At 39.1% G+C, this 12369-nt stretch overlaps 2 protein-coding genes across 2 annotated transcripts in view; both read right to left on the bottom strand.

Annotated features, from left to right (window-relative positions):
- Positions 1–3264, bottom strand: part of obscna (obscurin, cytoskeletal calmodulin and titin-interacting RhoGEF a) — a 45182-nt gene extending 41918 nt beyond the window's left edge. The window contains exons 1-6 of the mRNA XM_067598171.1: positions 3033–3264; positions 1825–1936; positions 1468–1734; positions 862–1023; positions 540–644; positions 102–368 (exon numbers count right to left, since the gene is read on the bottom strand). Of these exons, the coding sequence (XP_067454272.1) occupies positions 102–368; positions 540–644; positions 862–1023; positions 1468–1734; positions 1825–1864 (841 nt within the window). The 5' untranslated portion in view covers positions 1865–1936; positions 3033–3264. The remainder of the gene's footprint in view (positions 1–101; positions 369–539; positions 645–861; positions 1024–1467; positions 1735–1824; positions 1937–3032) is intronic.
- Positions 3265–5879: 2615 nt separating this feature from the next.
- Positions 5880–12283, bottom strand: zgc:153738 (uncharacterized protein LOC558115 homolog). Its single transcript, XM_067596899.1, has 19 exons — positions 12002–12283; positions 11187–11514; positions 10908–11024; positions 10512–10694; positions 10361–10432; positions 9776–9981; positions 9573–9657; positions 9369–9479; positions 9115–9190; positions 8806–8912; positions 8522–8608; positions 8349–8410; positions 8166–8248; positions 7683–7790; positions 7391–7590; positions 6885–6971; positions 6594–6771; positions 6249–6487; positions 5880–6109 (listed from the first exon to the last, which is right to left on the bottom strand). The coding sequence occupies exons 1-19, from the start codon at positions 12010–12012 to the stop codon at positions 5996–5998; spliced, it is 2454 nt and encodes an 817-aa protein (XP_067453000.1). The 5' UTR covers positions 12013–12283; the 3' UTR covers positions 5880–5995.
- Positions 12284–12369: the final 86 nt, after the last annotated feature.

Genomic DNA, 12369 nt, shown 5'->3' with positions numbered 1-12369 from the left:
TTACTCATAACTTTAGAAAAAACACTGCTGGTTGTATTGGGATTAGAAACAAGTGCAGATCAACAATTGTGACTGATATATTTCATCTTATATCATCTCACCTTCCACCAGAAGTTGACAAGAGGTTGTGTCATCTCCAGCATCACATGTGTAGGTGTCCTCATCTGAGGAGCAGACGTTATCGATGGTCAGCTGCCTGTAGACATCTTGGCTGATCAGTTGGTACTTCTTACTGGGCAGGAGCTCCTTCCTGTTCTTGTACCACCTGACCTGAGCATTAGGCCGTGACACCTGGCACTCCAGCAGACCTCGGTGGTGATACATGGCTATCTTGACCCTCAGAGGACGCACTATTTGGACTGGGAGCTCTGAAGAATGGAGGGACATGCTTAAACATGAATTGTGTCAGATATTAATTTATCGTTATCTTAAAGGAAATCTTATCTTAACCTTTAAATACTGTTTAACTTTTTGAATTCACCTCCATCCCTCCATCAGATCCATGTAATATTGTTTTAGAAAAACATCTGGTGGCTCACCTTCTACTGTGAGAGTTGCATAGGATGAGACACGCTCTGCGGTGAATCTGATCTCTCCAGCATGTTCTGGCCTGACTGACTTAAAGGACAGGGTGTGCGTTTTACCTGAAATCAGATTAAAAAATATATAATTTTTATCTTATTCAACCAGGGTTTATATTTTCTTCAGCTTAGTACTTCTTGAAACTGGCCATTACGGCCTGGTACAGCTAGAAAGATGTGTGTGCAATGAACAACTACCAAATTATTGAGGTTACATCATATGCAATTACAATAACAAGACTGGCATCAATTAGAAAAACTGATGCTAAACTGGTTTTACCCTGATGTCTGATCTTGATGTTGTCCCCAGGTCGGATCCTGCAGTCATCTCTATACCACCGACCATCCACATCCACCTGGTTAACCTCACACAGGAAGGTGACGGGTTGACGCTCCATCGTATCAACATCTTCCAGCTCCTTTACTATTTGGATGTCCCTAGCTGGCAAAAATAACCAAACCATGACTGTAAACTTAGTGAACTTTGACTTTTAACTTTTTGAGACCTTTTTTTTCTAAGGCTCTGATCTGGCTCCTTGAACTGTGCAGGTATTGCTTGGATGTTTTTCACACACAAACTAGCAACACATTTAAGCATAAATTTTCTTTACTGAATGGTCTAAGATCCCAAAATGCATATGGGGACTGTCTCTCTGTCTTACATATTAATTATTATTACTTATTTAATGGTATTTAATGCATATTACTCATTACTTATTGCACAAAGTAAACAATAACTTTCCTCCATAGAATGTATTAGACTGGACCTGAGTGGAGTCATATTATGAATAAGCTATCCTTGGTCTTGACCTGATATAGTCATGGTCTTGGATACATGGACACAACTGTAGCCATGGAAGTAGCTAAGTCTATTGAACCACCTTACCTCTAACACTGAGTCTGCCTGAGGTCTGAATGCCGCTGGCCTGAAAAGAGAACAAGCCGGCGTCTCCCAAAGCCACCCTCTTCAGTATGAGGGAGTGTTTCTTCCCGTGCATGCTGATGCGACAGTTGGGCTTAGACTTGAGCTGCATCCCATCCCTGCTCCACACACCCTCGATGTAGGCCAAGTTGAGGGTCACCTCAAGGGAGCAGCTCTCACACTCAGACACCTCCACATCCTCCAAACCTTTCACCACCTGCAGACGGTTTTCTGGCACATGAAGACACACACAGCATTGGAGACTCAAAAACTTAAAACAAAATTGTAATTTGTAAAGCTGTATGTGAAAGAGGAACTTACTTGCAGCTGCTACTATTCCTCCAGGTTTATTGTCTCCCATGCCTCCTGCTCTTCTCTTGGTGTGATCAGGGAATCTTTGCTTTCTACCACAGTTATCACAGAAGGGCTACAACTATAATGTGATAAGAATATATATATATATATATTAGGTAATGTCTCTGGCTGAGAAGATAACTAATAATCTGTTTAATCACTCTTTTAAACCACCAGCATCCACCAACTCATTTACACTTCATTTTCACTTATTGGCATTCAACTGCAGAATTGCTTCAGGTACTCTGCAGATACTGTTTTGTAGATGAACTGTTGTAATATATGTACTGTATCTTTTCTGGGCACAAATACTTTTATTTTGCAAAACAGATTAATCTCAGGATAACAGTGATAGAAACTACCACTTCCAAAATGCTAACATGGGAACTAATAAAGCTTTTGGCCTATAAAAACTGATACACATGGCATCACTCTTATATGGTGGATCTCTATGATGGCATGCAAGTCCTCCTCACTAATGAAGAGCACAGTAATCTCTGTCACCTCACTTGGCTGAGCTCACCACCACCAATATAGACTCAGCTGTGATGCCACCTCCATCGGGCTGCATGCACTGAACTCAGAAAAAAAGGGAAGCTTTAAACAAAACAAACAAGAGTCCAAATGAGAACTGCCAATCACTGAACTGATTGATATGATATCTGAGATCATGAAACACCTTTCAGAGCCTGGCATCTTCCACTACTATTAGGACCATGAGGTTTTTATATGTACTCCCAAACAGGGTCATTCTATCACGTTACCAACCAGTTGATATTGTATATCATTGTGCGTCATAGTTCAACGCTGAATTTGCAAACAATTATCTAGATAACCTCTAAAGGCCTAATGTGTTATAAGACCAATGACATATTTTCCAAGAGAGTCTTTAGAGTTATTATTATTATTTCCATAATGTAATGGAAATCACACAAAAAAACCTTTGCAAGGAGTTGTGTTAACTCAAGAAACTTAGAGTGAAATACAGTTCACAACCATTATGACTTTTATAAAACTTACAAATCTTAATACAACTGTAAAGTATGATTTAACTGGTTTTCCATTAAAATTCAATACCATCCCTGTTTTGTTCTATCAAAGTATGCAAACAAATAAAACAATGACTAGAAATGTTACACAGGAACATACCAGATCACCTGCAGTGATGTACCTACCTTCAACTTCGACAGATGTTTTCTAAAAAGAATCCTGCATCCTTGCATACTCTTGTGTTGCACTGATGACAAAAAACAAACACCTTCACCTGGAAAAAGAGCCAGATGACACATCCACCATGGCAACAGATCCAAGTCTTGTCTTGTTTCTTACAAAGCCTTAAAGATTAACAACAAATGTTTAGCCACAGGAAAGCATGCCCAGGTTTGCAAGCTGCGTCCCAGTCCCCAAAGCAGACAGCCTATAGCACTTTCTCTTTTTTTCCTGCTTTGATGGAGAGTACTGCTGAACAGCTGACATATCTCTCCCCACATACTAACCTCCAAAATAGCCTTCTGTCAGTATGAGGGCAAAGATAGCTCTGGCTTCAACGGTGTGAGGCAACTCATGTCCAGCATCAGTGGAACCATTAAAATCAATCAAAATGTATACAACATGCTTAGTTTTAATGATTTTCCAGTGTGTATGAATGAGTGAAAGTTTAAGTTACCTTCATGTGGCATGAGTGCATAACTTTTTGTGTCTACTCATAAATGTATTGTTTTAGACTTACTGTCATTAAGCTCTCACAAAATCAAGTTTCCTACTGTTTTTACCAGGCTGCTTGCGCTTAGACCTAATATTTCTTCCGCCAAAATGACTGGTCCAAGACAGTAGTAGAGCAATCCGCACAGTATAGGGCTGACACTCACATGCTCTTTACAATACTGACCCATATCCGTCAGTGTCCTAAACCTCAGGTTTGAGAGATCAAAGTCAGTGGAACTCCGCGGGGGGTTTCCACCACTGCCATAGTTGAAAGGTTAAAAAAGATTAAGCAATAATAAGCTCCCATTTCACTGGGACATCATTAGGGAGTCCACACGTGAACTTACACATGGTCCTGTCCTTACACATGCAACTGCACATAGACACACATATTCTCTCTCAAATAACACCTGATCTGCATTTATTTGTGAGGTCATTTACCCATATTTGAGTAAGTGATAAGGTGGTGTTATCACTGTATGATGTCCAAGCTCTCCAAGCTAATAGGAGCTCAAAGGATATCAGACTAAAAAACTCAGAAAACATCCAAAGTAACCAATGCAGCAATGCAATCTAGATTTTAAATGCACATAGATGGTTAATAGCTGCTCCAACTCCTCTATACATACAGGTGTTTGATAGCACTGCAACTAGGTTTAAATTTGTGGGGTTCCCTCATCTAGACCTACAGACAGAACAAAACCAGCACAACGCGGCATTGTGTTCGCCTCTGCTTGATGGACAGTTCCATGTGGTACTGAGCGCTCCTAAGTCCAGTGAAACTCTATCGACAGGATAATCTCTGTGCAGTCCTGTTGTGGCACAAAAAACAACTTGTCGTCACTGAGAGAGGAATGGTGGCCTACACTAGCAAACCAATCTGCCAGTTTTCAGAGTCCCACTAGCCCATTTATCACAAAGCTTTAAATATTTTTTCTTGTAAATGTCAGTGAGAAGTGGATAGGGTAAGGGGTTAGGGGTCTTTTTGGTATCTTCAACATAACATTTTGTATTTGGATTGTATTGGATTCAGTTTGGGGTATTCGTGATGCTAGTTTCTAAACAGAGTGTTAAATCCCATGACAGTTGAATTCATTCATATCTAAGAAAAGGCCCAAAATCATGTTCCAGGATAGAGTACTTGGTCAAAAGATCAACCTGACATCTTGAAATGTGGGCCTTAACGTGTGTAGCATCGTAGTGATGGTGCACATAGGCTAAAAATAGCGTAATGCTAAAGGAACCAAGGCAATGTGAGGATGTGATGAGTGAATTTAGAACTTGACAAAACAGCTGAACACTCCACCTAAGCCTCTGTATCCCTCTTTGGAAACACTCCCCCTGTGTGTCACATTTCCTCTGGTCCAGACTCTCCAGACCTGCAAGTGGTCATAATAAAGTATAGGAATATCCAACACACACATGTATATTCAATCCAAAAACATGTGCTTAATCAAGTCTGATGTAGTTTCACTATGAGTCCAGACCAGTTGACTGGAAAAGTAATTTCATCCAGGTCATAGTTCACAACCATGTGTCATACCCAGGCAGCCATAATCATACCTACAGTTTGATTATGGTGTCCTGGGAAGGACATTATGTGCCCTTGACTGAAGCAAATGAAACAGACAGTCTTGGCATGTCTAATTACAGCATGGCCTTGAGCATGATAACTATAGCCATAGTAGTAGTATATCTACCAGAGCCAGGCCACTGAATTCATTGCATATTTATATATATATATATATATATGTGTGTGTGTGTGTGTGTGTTTGGCTGGCTGCATACAAGTGACCGTAATTGTTATAGAGGCAAATATTTCAACAAGGATTAGACACCTAATAGTTTGACCCTTAACAGACACAAGCAGGTTTAAATCATCACATAAGGCATAACATGGAAATTGAACACAATTCCAGCACTTGACTAGTGATTAGTGATAAGAGCAGAAATAGAACGACTATTTATGTTGTATCTTTTGAAAAAATGATCTCATGCCCTACTTTGAAAAACTGTTAATATGATGGTCACAAGACAGAAGTTAGCACCCTCTCTTATAGATTGTCCAAAGTCCTCTTAGCATTGTGGGAACTGTGATATTCTGTCTCCTTCAACCAACATTTACCAACAAGACCAAGAAGCTTTCATCATATTCTTTATCTATATCATCTACCATCATAACACTACAGCGGGCATTTCATTGCATCCTCAAATAAGTACACCCCTGCTCTCTTGTGGTTTGAAAAATGCAAAACCTACTACAGTAACTGGAAGCCCCAATTAACTAGCAGCAAAACAACACAATAAAAACAATATGAGAACTTTTTTTTATTTTTATTTTGTAAGAACAAAAAATGACTGTTAACAGGCAAATTTACATACAAGCTTCAATAAATGTTTAACTACATTCAGTTGTGATAACAAGATGACTAATTCATTTTTTCCCTTTCTTCTTTGCATCTTTGTCTTTAACTGCTGCCTCCTCCTCTTCCTTTCCTGTGGCAGCCTTAATCCGCTTTTTTCCCAAGGGGGTCTTTGCATACCAATTCTGGTGACAAAAAATACAAAATCAACAATCAAAGCATACTGTATAAAAAATATGATCATAATATTAAGGCAAATTCACAATAAATTAGCCACAATCATGAAAATGTACTGAAAACTTAAATAAGACATATCCACTGTACTTTAAGGGCCTCTTCCTCTTCCTGAAACACAGGGTCGATCTTGGCTAATGGGACAACAAACTCAGCAGCCGTCAGTGGTCTGTTTGCCTGCTGCAGGATGCGACGCTTGGTAATAACACTCTGGATGACCTTGACCATGTGACCTGGGGTGTAGCCATCTGAGATTTTTGCCAGGGAGCTGAGGTCCAAGGCCCTGGTTACCTCACCTCCCTGCTTTTTTATTAGCTGCTTCCACAAGACTGAAAGCAAACACAGTCGAAGGTCATTTTTCATACCAACTTGATATAGGTATCATAATCATAATATTAAAAACTAAAATTAGTTTCACAATGTGTCTAATCTTACTGTATCTTGAGCCGTAGTCAGGTCTCGGGATGAGGATGATTTTGCTGTACATTTTACACAGTGACTTGATGTCAGCACTTAGGGGGTCTTTAGTTGTTCCTATTATAAGAACGCGGTCCTCCCCTTTGATCAACTTGAGAGACTTGGGTAAATCTTTCTTCAAGCGTTTGGGATCTAACTGTGTACAAATGTAAAATGTTTTCACTTGAACAATGTGAACAGATGAATTCAAATTCTTTACATTTATACAACATGATAATGAAGCTCAGTTTTTATCTTGCTCAGGAATACCTCTTTCTCTTCCTTGGGAACCTTCTTGTAGAACATTTTCTCTGCGTCTTCAATCCATATTACTGAAGGTTGCAGCAGTCTTGCAATCTGTTCAAAGATGATTACGAAAGTACTCCATTTTTACTTTCTGGCCAAAATACCTGTCAGAGGTACTTCCAAGAAACTGTGATGATGCGTCAATAACAAGATAAATTAAACTTAATCAGTAGTGCTATAAAGTTACGAAATGGCAACATAATGTACACTGCCCTATAGACCACATACCACAGGGCAAGAATATGCACTCTTTGCATTTTTGGGGGTATTTGACTTACAGTATGTAGTCATAAGATCTCTAATGAGGTTTAACGTTGTGCTTATAGGATGGATTTTGTAGATTAAGACTTCAAAGCAAAAAAGTGACTCCTATATGGTTATATATGAATATGGTTTGACACAAGTTATTCAAAGAACTTTAGAAAAACAACTATGACTATTATGGTATCTTTTAAATACCAATGTTTTACCTTAAAGACCATGTGAAGCATCATCGCAAGGCCACTCTTGCCTGGATACTTTCCAGCCGTGTTCAGAGGAGACAGATCAAACAGGTTGGCGCCTATCTCCTGGCAGATTGCATGGATCAACATCTTCTTACCTACACCCGCCGGCCCCACCAGCAGGATGGCCTTTATCAGGGGAGCCTTCTCATGTAGCACTTGAGAGCCTTCAAACAACACACATCTTACTATATATTAAAACAACAAAGAATTTGTTTTAGTTGTGTTTTGAATGTTATGAATTGGATCACTTTCATACCTAATGGTAAAACTGCGTACAGAGATAAGACCTGCCGCACATCTGACAATGATGGCATCGGTTCGATGTCATTTTGCCTGAGTGTGGTCCCAAGGTAGCTAAAGTCACCTAGGAATAGGAGGAAAGAGCCGTTAGACCAGTAGTTAGTATTTTTCACTGCAAATATTTGGGAAAACTGCAACACAGGACTTTAAAATCTGTATCCTGCCCACGTTGATTATTACTGTATATTGCACCTATAAGAAATTGTTCATGATGATCATCGTGCTTTGGCAATCATTAACCAGAAGAGGGCAGCACATCACCAGTAAATCATTACTAGATGCCTTGACAGCTACAAAGTGCTCAATTCTCAAGTTCTGTTATATGTCTACACTTCAACTGCAATCAAAACAAAAGCTTACATACAGTCATGATAATAATAAGACAAAAAGTTCTGAAGGATGGCACACCAGTCTGCAAAAATAAAATTAAATATCTTACCCAAGTAATCCTGCAGCCTAACATTATTTGCCTGTTTCAACAAGCCCTGTTCCACCAGCTCCTGACACAGAGACTCAAGAGTCCTAGTAGACATGAATAAATGATGAAATTGTGTTCTCTTCATACAATTCAATTCTGTACTGAAAAAAATCCACTTCATAAGTACAGATTCTGTGACCTCACCTATCAGCTGTCAAATCTTTCTCCTTTTTCTTCTTCTTCCCACTCTTAGATCCTTTCTTTTTCTGTCAAGTAAAAGGACACAGTTCAAGGTAATTAATGCAAACTGTGACCAAAACCCCCAGGCATTATATATGAACATGTGTGTATTTTTTACTTGTCTTTTACTTTAATACCTTGGCATTTCCTTTGGTTTTACCACCCTTGTCTTTATCCACAGCTAGCTTCCATTCGGCCAGCTCTTGTCTCATCTGCTCATCCACCTGAGAAAGGCAAAACAGACCAGCGACTTCAACTGCAGGTGGTGCTGTCAGCAGCACTAGTGACATTGAATTAAGACATTGAACTGTTAAAATTGCAGCATCACTGTCCACTTTTCTGTTAGTTTGGTTGTTAAATTAATAATGTGAGTTGTAAATATGCAATGCTTATAAAATGTTTTCTATTCTGTAGCAATCACCTGTACTCGAATCTCTGCCTCAATGACGCTCCTCTTTTCTTCCTTGATCAGCTCCACCTCATGCCTCTGACAGAAATTTCTGGACTCATTGCGGTTTTGCCAAAAATCTGAGGATGACAAACATTCAGATCATGCTTTACTGTGAAGGAGTAAATACTGTTTTACTATTTTGAACTGAATACAAATGTTTACTGTATTCCTTATTTTCAGCCTGTCAGGATGTTACAGGTGTTGTTTTGTATAAATCAGTTCTACTATAAACTGACTGTTAACCACTGAATACTTTGACCGTTTTAAATTTAAACGTACCTCGAAAGATTTTGTTTCCCACTTCCAAGTCTGACAGAAAAGCCGAAGGCAGCATCTTCAGCCCTGCCTCCTCTTCCTGTGGTCCAGAACACATTTATAGTGGTTTATTTAATGTATAGCTGACAAGGATTGGTTTGAATAAGTGCAATTCAATTTATTCTATTATATGTTCATCCATTTAAAATAGGCTGATATGACCAAAATTTACTGAATGTAATATTAAATTAAAATTTAATACAGCTGTGAGCCCTTACCTCCTCATCATCCTTCCCCTTGTCCTGCTTCCCCTTTTCTTTCTTCTCCTCCTTCCCTTTTGGTTTGTTGTTGGCATCCTCCTCTTCCTTTGCAGCTATTTCTTCCATTAACTACAAAAAATGCATTCTGAACTTAATTCGCACTTTATGAACCACTATAAAAGTATCCAATGAATCATGATTTTTATTGAGGGTGTATTTTACCTGCTGAGGGCTCTTTTCAGCAAAAATAAGAGCTGAGCCTCCATCCTCATCATCTGGGTAGTCTGGGAATGACCCGGTAGTATCACTATAAAACAAAAAAAAACAAAAGAGGAAAAAGGTGGACACTTGACTGATTTTACTAAATGTGTAAATGTTCCACTGATACAACAAAAATCTTAACAAACCCCTCTGTGCCATCTTACCGGCATTCAATGAACCACTGTCGGATTTGTTCTTTCATGGTCTTGCTCATGTCATGACCCTCCACATCTCGTAGTTGGTTTGTGACTGCAACTACAGACTTTAGGTAGTCTTCTTCATGCTCTTCCTGTTTAGTTCGTGTGCAAGCTTCAATGCCTTGGGTGGTGATTTCTGCAGGACATGGCACTCGGTATTTTGGATCCATGGCCTGACATGGAAGATACCAAAATATACTGTGTAGGTTAAAAAGCTCTGTCTTTTGCAGGGTCTCAGAAAGAAAGAACAATGAAGAAATCGGAAATCAAAGGTTTAAAGGAAAAAAGTCACTTGAGCAACTGGTTTTCTACTTCATATTGAAGTGGAATAAGGAAACATCGCAATACAGTGATATAGTTGATCATTTTTTTTAAAAGTTTAAAAAATACCAGTACATCTGTCTTGACTCAAGCTAGACAAAGGATGACATAATGTCTTGAAGTATACACAATATTCAGCTTTCAGACTGTTTTCATTAGAAGTACTGGTTGCTTTGTAAAATGTTATGAATATTTTTTTTTACAGTTTAAGACAATGAGCATTTCACTCACCATTCCAAGAAAAATCATCTCTTCAGCTCGAGCAATCTTTGCTCTCTTCCTCTGTATGTAGCCCCTCCACACCTGCAAATCACATTCCACCAAAATTTTCAGCATGAAAGAAGAAGATGAAGAGGTGTGTATTATGTTAATAACAGAGCACCTTCTGAATGCAGACTGCAGCCAACTCAATGCCAGCTGTCCCTGGGTCCTTGGTCCTATACATCCTGTTCATATTTCTGCTCTCTTCATTCAACTTTGCCCTCAGGCGTCCTTGGCGGGCCCTCTCCACCACTTGTATGATCTTAATGGCCTGCTCTTGACTCATATTATTGACCATTACAGGCTGTAGGGGCCAGAATAAAGAGGTAAAACTGTTAGGCTATTTCATTTTCCCAATTAAAGCCCATATGTGTATAAATTTTATTCTGATGACATTGTAAAAAAAAAAAAAAAGAAAAGAAAAAGAAACCATACACAAAATGAAAAAATGAAGAAAGAAAATTTGAAGTCCTACACATAAGGGATTTAACTAAGCTTTAACTAGTTTTCAACTCACCTCTCTTTCAGTAACCTCCTCCATTTGAAGGATATTTGTCAGCATTGTCTTTCGTTCTTGGAGTTCTTTGTTGCGTTCACTGATAAAATAGCGAGGGATCGGGATCTCAAGGTCTGCCTAGAGTGACAACAAAGAAAACAGCTGTTGAGTTTGGCTATGTTATCATGAAGAGCCATCTCTGATTAAGCCAATGCCTGGCATAGATAAATTAATGTAAGTTTGTTCAGGTAATCTCACAAATCCAATTTAATCACACTTGCTCTTATAAATGAAACTAACAGGTGTGAGCTTCAAGTCTTGAAGGACATCATCCATGTAGTGATACTCTGAAAACTCTTTTTCCACCATTTCATTCTTCAGCTCTAACACCCTCCCTATCACAGCATCCAGAATCGCCCGAATGACTCGTCTCTTCTGAGGGTGGACCACCTGGTCATAGATCTTCTCCAGCTGTCGGAAGATTTGGATGTAGCGCACATAAAGCATAGCCAGACGCTGGAAGAACACTACCCTGTCCTTCTCTGGGCGTGGTGGCTCAGGAGGCAGTTCTTCAGTTAGTAGACGACTCAGCTCTAACTGGGCATCTGCCCACAGCTGGTTGTATGTCCTGGAACAGTGTAAAAATCTGATGAGGTGAGGGCAAGGCTGGGAAAAAATGTCATAGTTTATTAAGCCATACCTTATTTAAGGAACAATTTATCAAAGACAAGGACAAGATGAAAATACAATTGTTTTGTTCCTCCGTGTTTTTTTTGGTGTAGTAGCCTAATTGGAAAGTTTGTTTCATAAAAGATCATCTGTTACAAAGGCTAAGAGTAACAAAGATAGGAATTTGAAGGGCAAACACAACACTAATTTAGCCAGCAGGAGTCTCATTTGCAAACAGTCATTGGAGAGCCTTTGTCAACCTTGCAGAAGCAGCAATAAGGGAGTTGATAACACTTGCTTTAAGCTTTACTTTAATATTGCCAGGGTTGTCTGTAGACAACTCTACAGAACTGTCTGCTCGATTAAATTTGACAAGCTAACGTTAAACTAATGAAGTTAAGCTAACGTTAGCTGCTGGCTAAACAGCACTAAGGAAGGAAGTTTACCTTTGCGACATGTCTGTCCGGCAGAGAGAAACAAAAGTGTTTTAAGCGCTTCTTATCCAAACAAGTCACATATTCTCAAGTTAAACTATCGTTGGTTAAAGTGTATCTAACGTGAGGTGAGCTCTCCCAAGTTGACATAGAGGTTGACCCGTCTCCATAGTAACAGTCATTCCGGAAGTTACTCACCTACTTTTAAATTCACTTTCCTGAAATAATAATAATACATAACGTTTTGGTTTTTAATTATTTAGGCCTATACTTTTCAATAGAAATCAGTAATGCACCTGAAAATGTGCACTATTGGTAATAATAGGCCTAGAGCTTTTTTAAACCACATCACCGTTTTGCGCAACAAGTGAGACACCGCT

The sequence above is a fragment of the Thunnus thynnus genome, chromosome 8, assembly GCF_963924715.1.
Source record: "Thunnus thynnus chromosome 8, fThuThy2.1, whole genome shotgun sequence".
In the NCBI taxonomy this organism is placed as follows: Eukaryota; Metazoa; Chordata; class Actinopteri; order Scombriformes; family Scombridae; genus Thunnus; species Thunnus thynnus.
The sequence above is the reverse complement of the archived record's forward strand: the minus strand, read 5'-3'. Positions and strand labels throughout refer to the sequence as shown.

Coding starts and splice junctions, on each gene's coding strand:
- zgc:153738 (XM_067596899.1), bottom strand. Junction 10,695..10,907: donor AGGAGGTTACTGAAAGAGAG/GTGAGTTGAAAA, acceptor TGGCCCCTACAG/CCTGTAATGGTCAATAATAT. Junction 7,591..7,682: donor GTACGCAGTTTTACCATTAG/GTATGAAAGTGA, acceptor TGTTGTTTGAAG/GCTCTCAAGTGCTACATGAG.